The 20,008-nt window shown below is 37.5% G+C and overlaps 3 protein-coding genes across 4 annotated transcripts; 1 reads left to right on the top strand and 2 right to left on the bottom strand.

Annotated features, from left to right (window-relative positions):
- Positions 1-3,280: 3,280 nt before the first annotated feature.
- On the bottom strand, positions 3,281-4,490 carry LOC146462700 (nucleotidyltransferase MB21D2-like). Its single transcript, XM_085085548.1, has one exon. It carries the CDS (start codon positions 4,481-4,483, stop codon positions 3,281-3,283), a length of 1,203 nt encoding a protein of 400 aa, XP_084941674.1. The 5' UTR covers positions 4,484-4,490.
- Positions 4,491-6,291: 1,801 nt separating this feature from the next.
- Positions 6,292-10,977, bottom strand: LOC146462699 (uncharacterized). Of its 2 annotated transcripts, none has more exons than XM_085085381.1 (2): positions 10,664-10,977; positions 6,292-10,555 (listed from the first exon to the last, which is right to left on the bottom strand). In XM_085085381.1, exon 2 carries the CDS (start codon positions 10,515-10,517, stop codon positions 9,642-9,644), a length of 876 nt encoding a protein of 291 aa, XP_084941507.1. In that variant the 5' UTR covers positions 10,518-10,555; positions 10,664-10,977; the 3' UTR covers positions 6,292-9,641. The 2 variants fall into 2 exon arrangements, with proteins under 2 accessions (XP_084941507.1, XP_084941508.1); XM_085085382.1 differs by having other exon boundaries at positions 6,292-10,472; positions 10,664-10,976.
- Positions 10,978-11,221: 244 nt separating this feature from the next.
- LOC146462698 (ELAV-like protein 3) lies at positions 11,222-13,105 on the top strand. Its single transcript, XM_085085373.1, has one exon. It carries the CDS (start codon positions 11,371-11,373, stop codon positions 12,454-12,456), a length of 1,086 nt encoding a protein of 361 aa, XP_084941499.1. The 5' UTR covers positions 11,222-11,370; the 3' UTR covers positions 12,457-13,105.
- The last annotated feature ends 6,903 nt before the right edge of the window (positions 13,106-20,008 follow it).

Here is a 20,008-nt window from a genome sequence, read left to right as displayed (position 1 = left end):
TTCCCCCCCGCCCCCAAGAAAAACAAGCTCACATCAATATTAAATTGGGGTAAATTTTACAAAAATAATGGAAGGAAATTATACAAAGACCATTTAACTTCACCACCCCCAAAAAATAGACAACTCCAATGCGTACATACGTGGATGAGACTATTCTAAGCCCACTTTAGCTTATGCCCTCTCTCCCCCCCCCCCCTCCCCCTCTCTAAACCCCAGGATCTACCAGTTCAATCCACATTTTTGGAAGGAAAACTGTTTTCTCCAGTAAGAAATCAAATGGAACAGTCCTTTAAACCGGAAATTTTCCAAAAAAGAACTACCTTTCCAACAAAATAACCAGTCTGCGTACCAAGAAAATTAACTTCACAGAATTGACCATTTAATTAATAATTGAAAGACATGCTTACTTTCTAGGCTACAATTTCAGCACAAAAACAAATGAGCTTCAATTTGAGCGAGCCCCTCCCCCACCCCCACACCAACTACCACCACACGGCACCACAATCACAGGCATAGTCCTTTACGATCACTGATGCAGGAAGTCGCTCACCAAGTTGTTTACTTCCTTTGAATGCACAGGAACCTTCAGGGACTCTTGCACAATAACACTCTCTTCCTCTGTCAGGAGTTTGTTGCTCACCAAAACAGGCAAGATTTTCTCTTCAAATTCTTCTCCCGTACATTCCGGGTGACCCTGAATCCCCAAAATATTCTCGGCGAACAAAATCATTTCATGCTCACACGAATTCGAGCTTGCAATACTCTCCGCCTTTGGGGGAAGTTCTGTCACGCATTCGCTGTGTGATTCCAACATATTTAGAGGCCCTTTCTCGAACAGTTTCGATACAACGGAATTTTCTCTTGTAGGGTTCACCTTCTCGGTACGTAAGATAAATTTTCCGGAAGGATTTGGACCCACGCCGCCACCCAACGCTTTCGCAATAAGTTGGTGACCGAAGCACACACCGACTAAGCGAGTGGAAGTTGCAGGCTTCTTTGCCAACGAAACAATTAATTTTTCGGCTTGTCTGACCCATTCTTTGTCATCGTTCACTGAGTAGTGACTTCCAGTGATCACAAGGCCTTGGAATTTCTCAAGATCTTGCTCCGATGGCAAATCGCCGGTACATACGTCAAACAAACGCCATTCCTCATTCGCCGCTTTGCGTTCGAGAAGACCTTTGAAACGCTCGCCTATAAAATCTCTTCCTCCCCATTTCTCCGCATCTTCGCAAATCAAGACTCCAAATCTTTTTGAATCCTCACCATCGGAACCCATGTTGATTCGTCTTCTTATCTTGCTCGAAAATAAAAAGCCGATTTAAATGCGAAATGTTTTCGTTGTCTGAGAGCACAACTTTCGTCTGCCAATAATCATTATGAAGAATCGCGACATCCGATTGGTTCTTTGAAATCGTCATGCCTGACTGACATGCGTTGCGCGACAACCCCACAAGGTCACGCGTTTTTAACCTGAGGAGATTTTTAAAATAGAGAGCCGAAGTCCAAATAAGAGTTTCATTCAAGTCTCTAGGCAAGATTTTTCACAATTGTTGCACTTTCCTTAATCTTTCCTAGGCTTCTTTTGAGTCCCTGAACTGAATGTTTCTGTGAACTACAAAACAATATTACACCTACATCACACCAACTCTCGGGGGGGTACTCCCAAAAAGATTGGGTAGGGGTGTGCGGCCCTCTTCCCAAAACCCTTACCCCATTTATGACCAAAACCTGCGATTTTCCCTACCCTATTTTGACCTGAAGTAGCTTCTTCTAAAAAAAATTGAACCTTGGACTAGAGTGCAAAAATCTATACCCTATTTATTACCAAAATGGCGGCAAAATGGCTAAAAGCGATACCCTATTTATGACCAAAACAGCCGAAAAATCATACCCTTTGGCGCCGCACATACTATATAGCCCATATAAGGGAGTACCCCCCCCCCCCCCGGCACCGACTGTAATAAAATTATCTAAAAACAGTCTTAAACAAAATTAATCAGCTGAGTAATGTCACAGTTAGGATTTAAAAATCCAAAGAAAATTACTTTCAGTGGCTATGCCACGCTCTAATAGTTCAAGAAAAGAAGAAAATTGACAAATTCGAACACGTGAGAAAAAAAAAAAAAAAAAAAAAAAAAAAAGAGCAAAATTGTGCAGGTCCAGAAAAAAATCCATACCCACCCCATGGATAGTCATTGAAAATTCCTAGGGGAAGGGGGTCTAAAAAGTAAAAGTTTTAAAAGCAAAGTATGAAGCTAAACTGGAATTTCCTGGAGGGAAGGGGGTGCAAAACAAAAACCCTTCTATGGGAGGGAGTATGGAAATTTTCTGGAACTGCACATTATATGGAAATGCTGATTTTTGTGGAGGGACGAAAACTGGAGAGCCCAGAGAAAAACCTCAAAGCAAGGAAGAGAACCAATAACAAACTCAAGCTACATGTGACAACAAGTCCAGGAAATGAACCTGGCCCACACTGGTAGGAAGTGACATATGCTCTCACCACTGTGCCACCCCTGCTCCCTTTACATGACTGATGCAAACACTTCAGAAGCAAGTAAGACAGGACCTAAAATGTGCTGTGGCTTGGGTTTACATTAACTTCCAAACATAACTATCGTGGCTATAATTGATACGATTTTGAAAGAGAAGGGAGAATAGAGGTATGCAAATCCCCTGATCCATTATAACTAAACATCCGAATCTGTCAAACCACAAAAAATTTTGCTTAAATGCAAATCCTCGATTAGTAACCTTGTACTGGATATTTGTGTTTTAGCAAAGTCTCCCAGGGACTAAGAACATGAGTGTAATCAACAACCAACCCCTCGGCCATGACAAAAAACAACAACAACAGCGCAAATCATGTAGATCCACAAATTATCTGAACAATATGATCTGCAAAAACCAAAATCCAGGACTAAAAAATTATGGATAAATCTGCAAGCTGCTGCATTTGCAGGATCCACAAATCCAGTAAAACTTTACTCTGAATCTGAAATTTGGGCAAAAAAATTTTGCAAAATATTAATTCCACCAATCCATAGACCTATCATGCACTGCCCTCTTAGCTTAGAGTACAAAAAGATAGCAAAATGTTTTTTTACACTAACCTCCCATATAAACAATGTATTTTGCACCACCTTTGATGAACTACTTTCAGAATATTGGTTAAACCATGAAAACATTTTATTCTCCCAGGTTTGCATATGGCTTTGTACTACAGTCTGTAGTCGGAAAAAGAGCATGGAGGTGGAGACAGCAGTGCTGGCTTTTCTTATCTTTTCAAGCTAGTGATATTTCCAATGGGATCTTTCCTTACGTTGCTTAATTTTTGCAATAAGGTGAATAAAAAGTCAGGATGCACTCCCTCAATCAGGTTACAGCCAGGAATGAAGTAACTTGGTAGTGACTGCATCACTAGGCAATGCATCAAATCATCCATGAGTCCAAGAAGGTTAGTCGCCATATTGGAATCTGTCCACAAGCTGATTGCATACTTGTGACAAGCTTTGAAAAACAGCATCTTTAAGTGATATGAATGTAGGATGTCTGGGCATTTCAAATGCCAAAATCTCACAAGCTTTAGTACCCTGTAACAAGTTATAGCAGCCGGGCACTGAAGCCCTATCTCCTTCAAAAGATAAAGCTCTATTACACTAAAAGATAACCGCCATTCAACCTTGGGCTGTCCTTTTGGTGAACATTTTCCAACAAGATGAAGTGGTTTACACTGCACTTCCTCAAAGGATTGATCACTGAGCCAATTAGGTTGACCATGCACTTTAATCCAAGATGGATATTCCTTTGGTAGACAGTCAGCAGTTAATTCCAAGGCCACTACTATATCGCAATTGATTGTAATTTTTTGGCTTAAGTCTAATGACATTGACAGAGTAACAGCGGGTGGGTTGAATTCTAAATGAAATTTCTCCTTTAGCAACGGGATCTGAGCAAAAATATGTTCCATTTGTTTATACAGGTCTCCCACCATAAGCAACGGATTTAAATACATCTCTCCTTTTCGTTTTGGGTCACTTGGGAAAATACTAAAGTCAGCCCATCGCTTTCTACACTCCTGATCATTCAAGAACACGACAAAATACCCTTCGCTGGTGTCTTCTTGTTTCATCAATATTACTGGGCTATCAGCGGATCTTCCAACTTTTATATCTCGAAACACACACATAATATCCATCTCGAACTCAAGGTGTGGTTTTCCATTCCCATAGCGTTCAAAATTTGGAATATTCACCCCCTCTGCTGTACTTCCAGTCCAGACAAATTCGACTTGTTGATAAAGTAGGTGTTTTCGCAAAGGCTTGTACAGACAGTTGTTTATGGCACCAAAAACAGAAGGAAATAATTGCTTCGATAAATCATCCATAGTTTGGAAACCACCGTCACCCAAATATTTCAGTAGAGCGTCGTTAAAAGACGAAATTGCATGTCCCGAAACAAGATCAACTGGATCCGCCATAGTAAAGTTGCACCGTTCCTCAAACCCTGGTGCCCAGGTCCTTGGAGCGAAAAAAGCCCCAGTTTTTCTTTTTCTTTAATTTTCTTTTTTACTTTCTTTCTTTTCTTTTCCTCTTAAATATCTCAAATGGGTAGTTGAATTTTTCCATGCAGTATCCAGAGCAGTTTATTTGTGCATCAAGATTTCCTCTGCATTCAAAATTATATATTGTTCTAAAGGGTATGGCTGTTTTGAGCTGTCTATTGGATGAAAGGGTATCAATTTTAGCCATAATTAGAACCTTGGGAATGATTTATTATTCTGTAAGTGACACAGGCATACTCGGAAAAAAAAAATCTGAGTGCTCCTATCTCGAGTCGAACCCGAGACTTTCCGATTACTAGTTTGGATGCTCTACCACTGAGATACAGAGACTCATGGGAGCTTAAAGGCCATTAAACTAGGTTCATGGGACAAACATCCTGCATACTGCTAGGATTGGAATGTCAATGTGTGGCACATGTGCAATGGAATAAATGTGATGGAATATGTTAAGCGTGGTGAATAAATGAGAATGATTTATTATTCAGTAAGTAACACAGGCATACTTGGAAAAAATCAGAGTGCTCCTATCAGAAGTCGAACCCAAGACCTTCCGATTACTAGTTCGGATGCTCTACCACTGAGCTACAGGAGACTCGTGGGAGCTGAGGCTGTTAAACTTAGCCTGAGTATCAGGCTTTTCGGGAGAAGGGGGGGGGGGGGGGGAAGGGGGAAGAGAGGAAGAGGAAAAGGGAAGAAAAGCCTGACACAGAAGTATTGAGACGAGTATTCCGCCCCATGACGCTTCGCCGTAAACAGTAGCCAATCAAAATAACTTCTGGTCATAAACCTGTCATGTCAGCGATGACCGCTGTGAGAGATATGAATTGAAGTTACACAGACAGCTCCATTGCAAAAGACTCTCCAAACAAAATATTTTCTGTTGAGCACCAATGAGCAGAATTCGCGACTAGAAACAGCTTCCTTACAGGAGGAAAATACAAATCTCACAGTTGAGAACGGCAAGAAGTGATGACAAAAACGCAGCCGTAACTAATCAAAAGACAAATAGCCGTGATAAGACACACAAGATCTCAGCTACGAAAACAAATAGGCGGCCCGATAAAGATTATTAAACAGTTCAAATCCTAACTAGAGAGGCTTTACTGTCACCGGACGCACCGAAACAAGCCAAACGTACCAAACCCAAATAAAATGCCTCAACGGGTATAAGAACGACGGTTGCAGAACAGGCCGCAGCACTCGTAACCCAGAAATGACAGAAATGACCTTTGATATCAAAATACAAAACATGCGACAGTTGCATGGTTTAGTCTATCATGATAATTTTTGTTTCCTGCGGTGTGACGTAACCTTTTGTGTTTCGTCGAATCAGCGCCAATGTCCAAAATTCGGACGGTCAACACAAGCTTCAGAAAGGATTTGTGTCAGGCCTTCCTCTCCTCTTCTCCCCCTTCCCCTCCCCCTCCCCTTCCCCCCTCCCCTTAGGAAGGCCTGATACTCAGGCTAGTTGAACTAGGTTCCTTGGTCTAAAAAAGGTGTGGTTTTAGATGTCAGGTCTGAAAACCACTATTGGAAAATTGCAGATTCCAGTGGACCTAATGGAGCAAATTTCAGATTCTTTAGGGACAACTAACTTAGAAGGGAGCTTCGTACTTGTACAGAGCCTGGCCTCCAATAAATGCCCCTTGCTGGAGTTCTAATCCAATACATTCCCCAGGTAGTATATCAAATTTTTACTGTAAACAAGAACACTGGACACCATAGAAAGTCAAAAATGTTCTAATTTATTATTTTTTTTATAGTAAATGTTCATGATAATCACTTCCACAATTTTATTAAAATAATTTACAAAAATGCATTAGAAGGGTTTTATGCAACAGAGACATGACTTTTTTGCCTTAAAATTGAAATTGCTTCACATAAGCCCTATTTTAAAGAACAGAGACCGGTTGTCATGTAAACGAACTTAATGGGGTATTTAATTTTTGAGCAAAATGCTAAACACAAAGGAGAGACAGTCATTCAACTGATTTCTTTTGTTGACATTTATCAATACTCCAGCCCTTGCCATAATAGATCCTTCTCCAAAATGGCGGCTGAAAATTTATATCAGTTAAAATTAAAAATGTATACCAGCACTAGAAAGAGCACTTTTACTTTACTAACCCTGCAAAGTTTCAGCATATCAGGTGCAATATCAGATGAGAAAATGTAAGTTGAAAAACGAAAAATTTACAGACGTTTGTATGACTGGGGTAATGACATATACCACCAGTCATACAAACGTCTGTAAATTTGTCAAATTTCATCTTACATTTCCTAAGCTGATATAACACCTAATATGCTGAAACTTTGCAAGGTTACTAAAGTAAAGGTGCTCTTTCCAGTGCTGGTATCAGTTTTTCATTCAGTTCAATTTTAACTCATTCAAATCTGTTGCCCCCATTTTGTAGAAGGGTCTATTGGTTCAGTTTTGTATACAAAAGAAATGAGTCAAGCATTGGTATCTGTTGTATAGGTTGCTTGGTAAGATTTTCTGGAAAAGTAAATTACGCCATTTCTTGATTTTCAAGCATTTTGCTCAAAAATTAAAAATGCAACCAAGTTCCTTACACAGCAACCAGTCTCTAAGCCAAAATAAGGATTACTTAATTAATGGAGCAATTTCATGTCTCTCTTGCTTCAAAACCTCATTAATAATTATAACTCCATTGATCTATCAAATGGTGGATAAAACATCACATGCAGCGGTTTTAAAACCTGATAAAACCTTGTCCTTATTAGCATGCGTTGTTTAATGTTTTTCTCGTATGTTAATTTCCAACGTTCATTAAAGCATCATTGTTATGAACTCTATTGACACACACTTTTCCAGGAATGTTTTTGAAGCTGTTCAAAAAACTCGCAGCAACACTGCTGCTTGTGTTTTAAACATTACATGAAACCCTTCCGTTTAATAACCCCACAAAAATATCCCCTCTAGATATAAACCCATCTTTCTTTTACAAACAAAAAAAATCAGTAGAAATTAGGTGTGTTTCTCCATTGTACATATATTTCCATGGTGATGTGAAATTGATATTAATCCTTTTGCACAAATTAATATACCACTCTGTTAATTAATGAAAGTTGCTTACAAACTGTATGAAACATGTGTCCATCAGACATTAATTTATTCTAAGAACCTGCTTACTAAAGAAAGATTTTTGACCAAGCGTAAAAGCTTCTTCACTTTGATCTAAACTAACATTCACTTGACCTCCCAAAGACAACAAGAATATAAAGGCATAAATTAAAACATGTCTGCGACATTTATTCCAAGAACCTCCTGCAGATATCCTGGCAATAACGACTGAGCTGTATTCTTTTAGATCTTTACCCAGATATAAAGGCCTCTTTACTAAAGTGAGACAGCATAATATGTGTATTCTTGCCTGTTATTTTTAATTATTAGCATAAGCAAAAAAATTGGACCCAAGCATGCAAGCAACAACTCTGCATTTGTGTGAATTGTGTTTCTTTCATGAAATCCTGTCCGTTGGCCAAAAAAAAGGCTGATTTAGAGCAATTCAGATTTCAAACCCAAAAAATAAACACGTTCCTCTAATGCTGTAAGCCCTTTAGTTGATACGAACACCATAGTCTGCTTCCTTGGTTTCCGTATTATCCAGGTTCCACTGTATTAATGAAACTCTTACTGCAAAACCCATACCCTTTTGGAACATGTCTAATTTTATGGAATCAAGTATACAAAAGCAGGAAAAATCTGTTCACTGAAATATATTACACTGACCACATCCAACAAGTAGAAGTGGTAAAAGTAATACTAACATATTCCAATCATAATTCTCTGCTGCAAAAATGTTTTGTCTGTAACAGCCAGTTTCAGTCTCACTGACTGTTACCAGGACTTCTTGGTTTTTTCTCTGTTTTCATGCAAAAGGAACACTAAGAATAAAGTGACATGCACTTTCAAATCTCAATAAAGAAACATTGGAATTAACATTAACACTCGTTGACCTTGAATTGGTTCACTTTTACTTTTTCACAGGGTGCTTACCACTTGCATGGAAAACTCGGAAATTCCAGCTGGAAAATCAAATGGTACACATCATTCCATTTGGGGTACTTCTGAGATTATGGGCTTCTGGTCAAAGTGATGCATTTTTATTACTCCTTTTGAGATTTACAGCTGATGTTCATACTTGTTGCATGTTATCCATCTTCTGTTAAGAAGGGCTAAATCATTTTGTATTTATGCCAAAAATTTCCATCCGGATGGTTTGCGAAAAATGGTAAGCACCCACAATTCCTATTGATTGTTAATTTTTCCTTTCTACTTGTTAGTCACAAAGGGCCAAAGCATCACACGATAAGTAAAGCAATAATTATTGCTTTATAAATTTGTGTGAATGCTTTGAACTAGTTTCAATTTAAAAGGTTTGAAGTGATCTGCTAAAAACTTCCTCATACCACTGCTCTATGTCGTAAACAGGCTGGATGGTAGTCTACTCAAATTTCTGCCAGCATAAAATAATTCGAAACCTAAACAATATCCTGCATAGCACATGTTAGCTGTTAGTTTAAGGGTGACAAGACTTAATTACAGACTTGTCATCAAGTGTCTAGGAAAGTGAGATTGCACTTAAACACCTGATGCAAGAGTCACTTTTTTGGGTGGAGATTATTCACACATAAGATGAGACTGGCTGGAAAAATAATTTCATTATATGCACAGTGAACTCCTTGAAAATCCCTGAAAATTATGTTTCATTGCCCTACACTGTAAACATTTCCGTTGAAGAGAAGTATATTACTGCTATTTACTGCCCTGCTCTTTATTAGTAAGTAAGAAGCTTATAACACACTGGAAAGTAGCCAATCAGCGCACACAATTTCTCATATCCAGGAGTTCACTATGAAATAACAGGTGGTGGTCCCAGACAAAACACTTCAAATTCGCAATAAAATTGACTTTTTCAAGTGGATTTGCCTGGGTTTTATTGTCGATAATAAATACCAAGAAGTGATAACCAGGTTTACCTTTTTGGCGCCTTGCAACACAGTAAAGATCCGGGTTTATTACTTATCGCTGAATGTTCCCATTAAGTTGTTAATTGTCTTCTTTGGAGACAAATTTCTTCAACGCGGCCGCCATCTTTGCCGAATCCAGAGGAAGAGCTATGGTCTCTTCACAAACTTTCTTCTCGTTTTTGTCGATTTTACCAATAGCAAACAAATTCGGAATCAGAAGCTCTTTGTAATCTTTAACAGAAAATTCCGGATGAGCTTGAATCCCAAATATATTTTCCGTGAACTGGATCATTTCGTGTCGGCAGCTTGCTGACTTCGCCAAACTCTGAGCACCACGGGGGAGGGTAGCGACGCAATCCCCATGGCACTCCAGCAGTCGCAAAGAACCATTGCTCTCCGCAATTAGCCTTCTCAAAGCTTCATTTCCTTGAAAATTTTCGTCTGTTTTGATTTCTTCACTCTGCAGGATGAATTTCTTAGAAGGATTGACGGTCACTTCACCTCCCAGTGCTGCACCGATGAGTTGATGACCAAAGCAAACGCCCACGACTCGAGCCTTCGAAGGTTTTGTGGCCGCCGACGAGATAAACTTCTTCAAATTGTTGATCCATTCGATATTATCGTTGGCAGATCGAGGGCTCCCCGAAATGAAGAAGCCATCAAAAGTATCCAAATCGTTTTCCGACGGCAGTTCACCATCTACCGCAGCAAAAAGATGCCATTCCTCAGATTGATCGCAGTTGGGCTCACAACTTCCGAAAGCATCGATAAATCGCTTTCCAATCCCGGCAACACCTCCCCATTTTTCATGATTATCGCAAACTAGTACACCATAGCGACGTGCTTGACAGCTTCCTGTGTTTGATGCCATTTGGAATCGACGAACAACAGCGCTGGAGTTCGTAAATTTCTGAGTAAACAACGGAAATGAACGCGCTACAATGATTTTCAACATCCAATATTTCTCTTGTCGGGTGGGTATTCTCTTTTTGCCTGAAGGCAAAAAGAATCCAAACAAAGAAATGCAAAACAAAACAGGTTTGGGACGCTTTCACCTAAATGACGACAAACTAAACAAAGGAATGAATATGTACAATTAACCTGTGAGAACGAAATGACTGCGAGAAGATCGAAACACTTCACCCGTTGTAAACAATGTACATTTCGGAAAATTTTGCTCAGGCCCTCCTCATCTGTCAAATTGTTATGTCCCCAAAATTCACTCTCTGTCACCTAAAATTCAAATTCATCAGGCCAGTTAAGTGTTAGAATAATCCTTTTAGCCATAGATCAGACATTTTCATCCGCTTCAAGGATTTCAAGCGTGCGAAATTCAGCTGCAATTTCCGATTTTCCGGTCCTTTGTCAAAAGCCGCCATCAATCGTATCACCCCACCCTACCCCATTACGTTTTGTAAACAACTGCAAAGTTGGGTTCCTGTTGAGGAAAATTGAAAGCTGAAACCTACATTGCATTAAAGTTGAAGAAAAATGCTCAAGAAATCCTCACATTGATTAAAAGGGTCAGAAAATCCCATTAAAATGAAACTGGATGAAAATTAATTGTTCACCCATCCCCGGTGGGTTTATTGTTATTGTGCCCAGAGGGTGTAGCATTGTAATGGTGAATTGTACTTGGGCTAACCACGTGGAACATAAATAAGTTTTGCCGCCATCAATGACAGTTCATTTCTCATTCGAATTTTTGACGTTCGGTTGAGTCCACGAGACGACCAGTTCATTTGGTGACCCTATAATTTATTCGTTATCTTTCCAAGAGTTCCCCTCTTGCTTTATTCTGTTCTTAAATGTTGGACAAGATGAATGAAGGTACTCCCGTCCAAATCAACGGCGAATCAATGGAGAACGGTACAGACCACAGTAACCATTCCAAGACGAACTTGATCATCAACTATCTACCGCCTTCGATGAGCGAAGGGGAACTCAAGAACTTGTTCAGTGAATTCGGCACCGTTTCGAGTTGTAAGCTCGTACGGGACAGAGTGTCCGGCAACAGCCTTGGCTACGCGTTCGTAAATTTTTTGCAACCAGATGAAGCGGCAAAAGCGGTACAGGAGTTGAACCGGCTGCGAGTGCAGTCCAAAAACATCAAAGTTAGCTATGCCCGTCCGTCTTCCGACGACATTAAAAATGCCAATCTGTACATTAGTGGACTACCAAAGACAATGAACGAGCAACAGCTTGAGATGCTCTTTCAGAAATACGGCGAGATTATTACATCGAAAGTTCTAAAAGACGAAAATTCTCAGAGCCGTGGCGCTGGTTTCGTCCGCTTTGACAAGCGCTCTCAGGCGCAAGCTGCGATCGAGTCGTTGAATGGAGCGCAGTTGCCGGGTGAAAATCCCAACGACGTCTCTACAAAACTCACCGTCAAGTTTGCCAATCCCCCAAGCAACAAGCCTCAGATTCCTTTTGCCTTTCAATCGCCTCTCAGCCTTACACCGCCACAAATTCGAGGAAATGCAAGATCTCCATTCAGCGCCAGCGGGGTAGGGCCGCTCTATCATCAAGGCGCGAACTTTCGCTACTCTCCGCTCACGTTTCTCCAAAGCCCAAACAACAACACGTTTACTCCGAATGCACTCATCCCGGGCAGTTACTGTGTTTTCGTGTATGGCCTCCCTTCAGAAAAAGACGACGCTGGAACTGTTAAAGTTGATCCAGAGAAGCTTTTGTACAAACTGTTCGCAAAATACGGAGCGATTTCAGATGTCAGAGTCAAGAAGGGGCAAAATTTTGGCTTCGTTAACATGCAAAACTACGACGATGCACAACAAGCGATCGCCGGCCTTAATGGACACCGACTTCCCGGACACGAGGACAAACCGCCTCTTCAAGTATCGTTTAAAACGCCAAACGTTAAAAAGCAATAATATGCGAGCACTTTGACAAACTTGAATCTAATTCCTCGAGGAACATTCAACGCCAGAGTGCCATGAAACAAGGCGAGTCGATCAGCGACTTCGCCCTTCCGTTCGACGTCAAAATGCTTCCATTTAACTTTGATTTTCCCCCCTTTTGCGTAAAAATTCAGCGGTTTACGTTTGATCTTTTGAGCTTAGTTTAGTTTATAAAAAAGCGTTTTTTTCGCCCGGCGAAAGGCCTTCTACCGTTGAAAATAGTTGAAAAATTTAGATTTTAGTTTGACTTTGTGTGTTAATTGCAAAGGTAAATAGAGGTGTCTGTACAAGTATACCGGAATTCTCAAACATCAGGCGCTTTTGAGCGATTTGATCGTTCTACTTCGGGGTCAGAGCTTCACCCAAAAAAACTAAAGTGTTTGTTTGGTAATTCGAGCTTTTTTCTTGTTAGAGTCTTCTTACTTTTTTGTGAGATGCAAGTTTCTAGTCGTTTGACAGTTCGGCATTATAATCGTGGTTCGCGATTTCTGTTTTACTTTATTATTTACTTTACTGTATTTTTGATTTGTTCATGGAATCGCTCTTTCCTAATGGGATCGAGCAGTTTTCCACGATCTTCCATTTTGCTTTCATTAAATTTCCTTCACTGTCTGTTGGTGAATTTTTTTGTTTTGAGTTGTGTTGTATCTAATATTTTATTCTCTGTTTGACCCTCGATTTTGTACACTTCTCCCTCAGCGCGCGCCATTATTTAAGACATTCGAAGAAAACAGATAAAATTACTAATTTCATTTGTCCAAATTTTTGGCGATTGAGGAAAAAAAAATCACAAGATAACATTCGCGAATCGTACGCCTGATAAAAATTATCGCTTCCACTTTTGTGTCGAAGATTTAAATTGTCAGTTTCCTTGGGGAAACGTATGTTTATTTAAGTTATTTCTTGTCCAATATTTTCAGTGTTAGACTGTTCATGATGGTCGGTGTTTAGAATTTTCCGTAGTAAATCCACTTCAACAAATTTCTTAGTTTATACATCGTGAGATAGTCACCGACCCACTGGAGTTCGGTTTACTTTCAGTAAAGTTTATTTTCCCAGTTTTGTAATTAAGGCAGCAGATTTGTGCAAAATGCTCAGGAAGGCAGGTTTTGGGTTGAGTGGAAAAGCAAACAGCGTTCACAGGAAACAAACGTCGCAATCCTGGTTGGAAAAAAAGAGCCAAGAGCAAGATTATACCAAAGAGGTAAAATAAGTCTTTAAAAATTGATGAATGTTGCTAGCCACAACCTTTATCATTAAGATGATCAAAGATTAAGCGTGACGCGCATGATTAAGTTTATTTTTTCCTTCTTGTCTTAATTTAATATTTTATGGAAAAGGGAAAATTTTCTTTTAGTTTGATTTTAGTTTTCACCATGTATGTGAGTGACCAGATCTTGGCCAGGGAAATTTTTTGCTTGAGAACAGCTGCGATGGCCAAAGTGGTTCATTTTAGTGAAATCCATACAGGTGTGATGTGGCTTATTTTAGGAAAAAAGGAAAAAAAAATGAAATTAATGAATCTATTTTGACATGATGGCATAGGGTTGGGTGTGTTGGAATACAATGATGTGATTGGCTGGAAAATATATATTTCATTAAAATTAAGCTGTTATTGTGTGCGAACTACCTGCTTACAAAATTGCTTTTGAGTTAAAAGAAATAAATATTTGGGTTAAGGAAATTTTGCTAGAAATGTTCAACATTTTAAGAGAAAATGTGGTGAGTCGATAGTCATTAGGGAATATTTAACCATTTGCAAAGATTTTGTGTTGTAGTTACAAATTTATCCTTTAATGGATTCCTGTGGAGTTTTATTTTGAGAAAAAAAAAATGCAATTCATTTTTCTTTGAAATATACCACCACAGACATTAGCGTTTCACCATACGAGCCAATGAAAAATATCAGTGATATTTCTTTTCTGTAGAAGCTTTATTACATTTTTTAATTTTGATGAAAAATAAATATTATAAGCAGTTTATGAAAAGAAGTACATAATGATGACAGACTCAGATGAGCTGTTGCATAAAGACAATTTTTCCAGTCAGTTTGCAAGGATTTTGGGACCAAAAATTGTACTTATCGTGAGATTTCGCAATTCTCTTATTAATTTTAGAAATCCTTGATCAAACCAATTTTGACTGAATATTACAGCAAAGACATTTAGAATATTTCCATAAGGCAAAATTGTTTTCTGACAATTTATAACATTTACAGCTGGTTGGTCATCTTGGAAGATGAAATGTGTCAAAAAATCAAGTAACAATTTTTAAGTGTAGCAGCTTGCCACAACTTCAAACCTGTTCGATAATTGTTCGGAAAATTGAACTTAAATCTAGACATCAATTTTTTGGAATTCTTGGTTTCTCCAAAATTTCCGGACTGAGCATATTGTAATTCCAGAGGGATGCCTTAAGCCATGCATTTTAATTTTTAGCAGCCATAAACTCATAAATAAAAATTATCAACCACTGCATTTTTAAGCAGCTATCTGTAAAATATACTTATTGCAACATGCTTATCATTTCAAGATTTCATAAGATCATTTCTGAGGAGCAGTATTTTTAATTTTTGCTTGAAGGCAGTAAATTGTCAGAATGCAAGTTTGTGGATGTGGTATAGGCTTTTATTGGCAGGCCAGTTAAGGATTGGACAGTATTTGGTCTAGACACATTTCAATCAATAAATGATTTTAAAGGAACATGAAAATAGACACAGAAATGAAACTACAGCTGGCATCACAGCTTCATAAATTAGTGGGCTCGCACCCCATCATTTGCCAAGTCAATATGCCCGCACGTTTCAGCCAAGCAATATATCCTCTAAAGATAGCAAATTCAGGTTTGATGTAATGTGATACATGGGTATTTTTTTTGGGAAACTCAGCAGGTTCCAGGCATAAAATATTATATAGGAAAAGGAAAGGATAATCTTCATTTATATTCAAATCCTGTTTATCTTTAGTTTTTTATTAAAAGCTTTTTCACTGCCTGTCATAGGATGTTTGGTCTGAGTAAAAAGGAGGCTCGATTTAAATTTTAATTGACTCAGATCACACAGAAAGAGTCCGTTTCTTGTACGGAAATGTGAAGGCAATGAAATTATTTTATACAGGTACGTCATGGTCAAATGCCTATCTTCAGCTGATGTAGACAACAGTCTATTGTATTAAGATAAGATAAGTGTATGAATATTTATAGTTTAAATGCAACAAAAATTTGCCTTCTATTTTATGTTAGTGGATTGGCTCATTTCAAACTGATATTTAGCAAATTTCAAAACAACAATTTTTGCCTGTTTTTTTTTTTTTTAACTTTGGTTCGTCTTTTACTGAAAATGTTACAACTATTGTGTTTTAATCAAAGTAGCTTTGAATTCAGCAGTTGTGTAATAATGTATTTTTTGTAAAGAATTTCTTATTTAAAATCAGCACTCAATCTTGTTTTTGGTTTTCAATTTGACCCTTGCTGAGAGACATTCATATTCTTCTAATATGACAAGCTGTACCAATGGACATTTTCTGTCGACAGAGAAATAAGATTGTTATGAGAATTTAGTATTTTCGAATTTAGATTTTGAACGAATCAACTCAACATAGTAAAACTAAAATAAATAAATGGAATTCCTTGTAAAAAGGTTTCTGGTGGTAGTTTGAAATATTATAAACAAAATGAAAATAAACACCTGCTCATAGTGTAATGTAAATTTTGCCCCCCTTGTAATCACACACTCAGATATTTTGAGGAGCAAATGTTAATGATATATGGATAGGGCTTTGAAATTGTCTGAATTTTTGTTTTCTGTTTTTTTTTTTTTGAATTTCAGAAACAGTAGGATAATTCTGACATAAAAATTTTTGAATTGAAAGCACTGACAATCAATCAGCTGTCTTTGAGTGTTCTGCTTTTCACCCCAAATAATTGACCTTCTGTAAAAATGTTGTTATGAAAATTTCCATCTAAAATGTAATTGCTTACAGTATAGTTATTGTGAAAGTAGAAGTGCGAAGCTTTTTGGGGTTCCTTTTGAATTAACCAAAAAGATGAGTGTATTAGAAATCCTAAAGTAAATTAACCACCAAGATAAGAAAAATTATTCAGCTCTCAATATTCAGCGTAAAAAATCATTGTGTATTAAATAAATTGGGTATTTTTCCTGTTCAGGAGTTTTTAAATTAAATATTCATAAAGTGTAAATTTTCTTTCCTTCAAAGCTTCAAATCAGACAAAAGACTATTTAAATAGGAAGATTTTTGAGATAGCCTTTACTGAATGTAATCTGTAATTCCTTGGGTTTTGTTTCACAAATACCTATTATACCGATTACAATATACTTGCTGGATAATTTTAAAGAAATCAGTCTTGTTTCTGATAACTAGTAAACATAATTCGTTGTTAGATTTCTCAGAGCATTAGAAAGGACGTTTGTAATCATGACACACAAAATGCCAAGATAGAAACAGAAAATATATGAATTGGTGACAATTTCCTAAGCAACATTATACAAAGAACCTTAAAAATAAATAGAGAAAGAAAGCATGTATACACTAACATAGTCTAAGTTTATTTTCTAGTATTGGTCTTGCCCTCTGTGTTATTATTTCTCAAATGCTGAAATGTCTCTTTACATTAAAGATATTTTAGAAGGTTTCTAGAAATACTTGCATTCATGTATAGTGATGCTTCCTTCAATATTATTTGTACATGTTTTGTTTGCAGATTTTCATAATATTTGGAAATTTATGCAATTTACTGGATCAGAAAGTAAGGTTTTCATTTCTATGTAATTTTCCAATTTTTGTGACCAGTTTTTGCTTTTGAGCTGTCAAAAGCAATTTGACATGCATTGAAATTGAATTGTGTGCCTTTGAGGTGTCGCTGTATTTGGCTTACTGTTGACATAAACTTCTGACAGCTGGGAGCAATGTTGGCAAATATTATCAGACGTCACAGAGCAACAAAAAGGAACTGAGACCAGTTTTTGTTGTACTTTGTACAATATCATCACTTCAAGTGACCTCCACTGTGGTGTAAAACAACAAACGTTTTATTGAAAAATGGAGAGAAAATCGTATACATGTTTACCTACAAGCAAGGGTTATAGTACGGTGTTTAAAATACAAAAGTGTCAAAGAAAACAAAAATGCATTGATGAAAACAAAGTACAATTTAAATCATGTAGAGGCAGAAGAAAAATTCTTAGAAAGACAATATTCCTCAACCTAGTTTAAATGGCCTTAGCTCCCACAAGTCTCCTGTAGATCAGTGGTACATGTAGAGCATCCGAACTAGTAATCAGAAGGTCATAGGTTCGACTCCTGTTGGGAGAACTTGGATTTCGTTTTCCGAGTAACACTTGTGTCTTTCACTGAAAAATACACCCTCACCCTCAATATTCCTGATTTTGTCTTTTTTTTTTTTGGCCAACAATTAAGCATCGTCAAGTGATAGCAATCAGACAGCACTTGTGGATTTAAAGTAGAGGACTTCCTCAGGTCAATTTTTTTTTTTCATATCCTTTACATTTTAGCAGTGTTATCGGCAATGTGAACCCATATCTAATAAAGTCATTTTAGGGGATTTTCACTTTAAACTCGCAAAGCACATTAAATTTTCCCTGCAGGAAGCAATTATTATTGTTGTCGAAATCATACCTTAATGCACGTAATTTCTTCCGAGGGATGTCATTCACATACAATAATCCTCTTAGAGTGTTCACGTCAATTCCACTTAGACTGTGTCGGAACATAATTAAGTAATTAACCTTCTTGATGGCCAAAGAAATTTTAGTGCCATTTGTTTAGAAGTCTCAAAAGAATAATAACAACATTTTACTTTTTTAAATTTTTTATACTGAGTGGTCAAATGTCAGCGGCAGTCATTTTAATTCTTGTAAGGCTTTAAGGAAGGATTAAATTATTGGAGTCTGGCTTCCTGGTTTTGTTTTCAAATTCAACTTTGCACACCCACTCAGCATCTGGGTTTAGAAAATTCATTCGGAGGTAAAGTAAAGATTCTCTGCAGCACACAGGAAAATTCGTCAACTGCACAAATTAAGGCCTAATGTTTGTCTTCAATTTGTTTTATCTTATTCTGATGATGCCAAGATGTCAACTAACAACAAATAACACTCAGGTGGAAAAAGTCATTATTCCTGCACACGGAATTTGTTTATGCTTGTTTCACACCAAAGCTCCCACATTATGTCAACTCAACTTCAACATGAAATTGCTAAAAGCTTATGTTGTCATATTTGTAGACCAGAAATGGCTATGTGGCATAAATTTGTTTATTGTAAGTGGTGTTTATGCTTGTAGGATCAACGAATGGTATTAATGTTGATCTTAATGGCATTTCATTTTAATTAGTGAAAGTCAATCCATCAATCTTTGAAAGCAGATTTTAATTTTTCATTGGTTTATAGAGGCATTAGTCAGGACTGAGACAAAGAAATGATATAGAATGATTTATGAATTTTTCACTTGGTCATTAAAAATTTCTTGACCCTTTACCTACAGCCAACCCTTAGGTCATATCAAGGAAATATTATGGAAATCATAATTTCCACTCAAGGATCTCTACCAGACGGAAAAGTAACATCCAGTCAACCACTGGGTACAGACAAAGGAAAGTGTTGCCCAACAGCTTTCAACTGAGTGATCACACTTACAGTCAATCCAGGTCATGCGTGAACAGTATTTCCAAGAATGAAATAAACATTTGCATTTCTCTTTGTAATATCCGACGTGTGAATGGAATGTTGGACATTTCTCTGGAAATCGTTCCGAAAAAGACGCATTAAGTGATAAAAAGATTCAAAATACTTGGGAAACAATTGTTATTCTTGAAATATTCAATTTTGCAATTTAAAGAAAAATTCATAGCTTTATACTGTCAATAAGCTAGGGAAATTTATAAGGGAACTCTGAAATCTCGTTGGCGATTTTCAAAACTGACATGTAAATTTCAAAACTCCGTTCAAATTTCAAAAACATCGTTCACGCGTGACCTGGGTTGACTGTAAGGATATCACCAAGACATGACAGCTAGAATCGCCTTGTGCAGTACAAACAATAATTGTACAATTATTATACAATAAAGGACTGCTCTATATGCTTTCATTTGAGTGATCACACTTAACTTTCATCAAGACATGAATGTTAGAATCACCTTGTGCAGTACAAACAATACAATGAACAACTGCTCTGTGTGCTTTCATCGAGTGATTACACTTCAGGATTTCTCTGAGACATGACTATTACATGTAGAATCACCTTGTACAGTATAAACAATACAACAAAGAACTGCTATATGCTTACATTTGAGTGATGAGATTACACTTTAGGATTTCACAAGACATGAATGTTAGAATCACCTTGTACAGTACAAACAATACAATGAACGACTGCTCTGCGTGCTTTCATCGAGTGATTACACTTCAGGATTTCTCTGAGACATGACTATTACATGTAGAATCACCTTGTACAGTATAAACAAAACAACAAAGAACTGCTCTTTATACTTT

Source organism: Pavona decussata, unplaced genomic scaffold, assembly GCF_977016875.1.
Source record: "Pavona decussata unplaced genomic scaffold, jaPavDecu1.1 SCAFFOLD_186, whole genome shotgun sequence".
NCBI lineage: Eukaryota > Metazoa > Cnidaria > Anthozoa > Scleractinia > Agariciidae > Pavona > Pavona decussata.
This window is presented reverse-complemented; position numbering and strand designations above follow the sequence as displayed.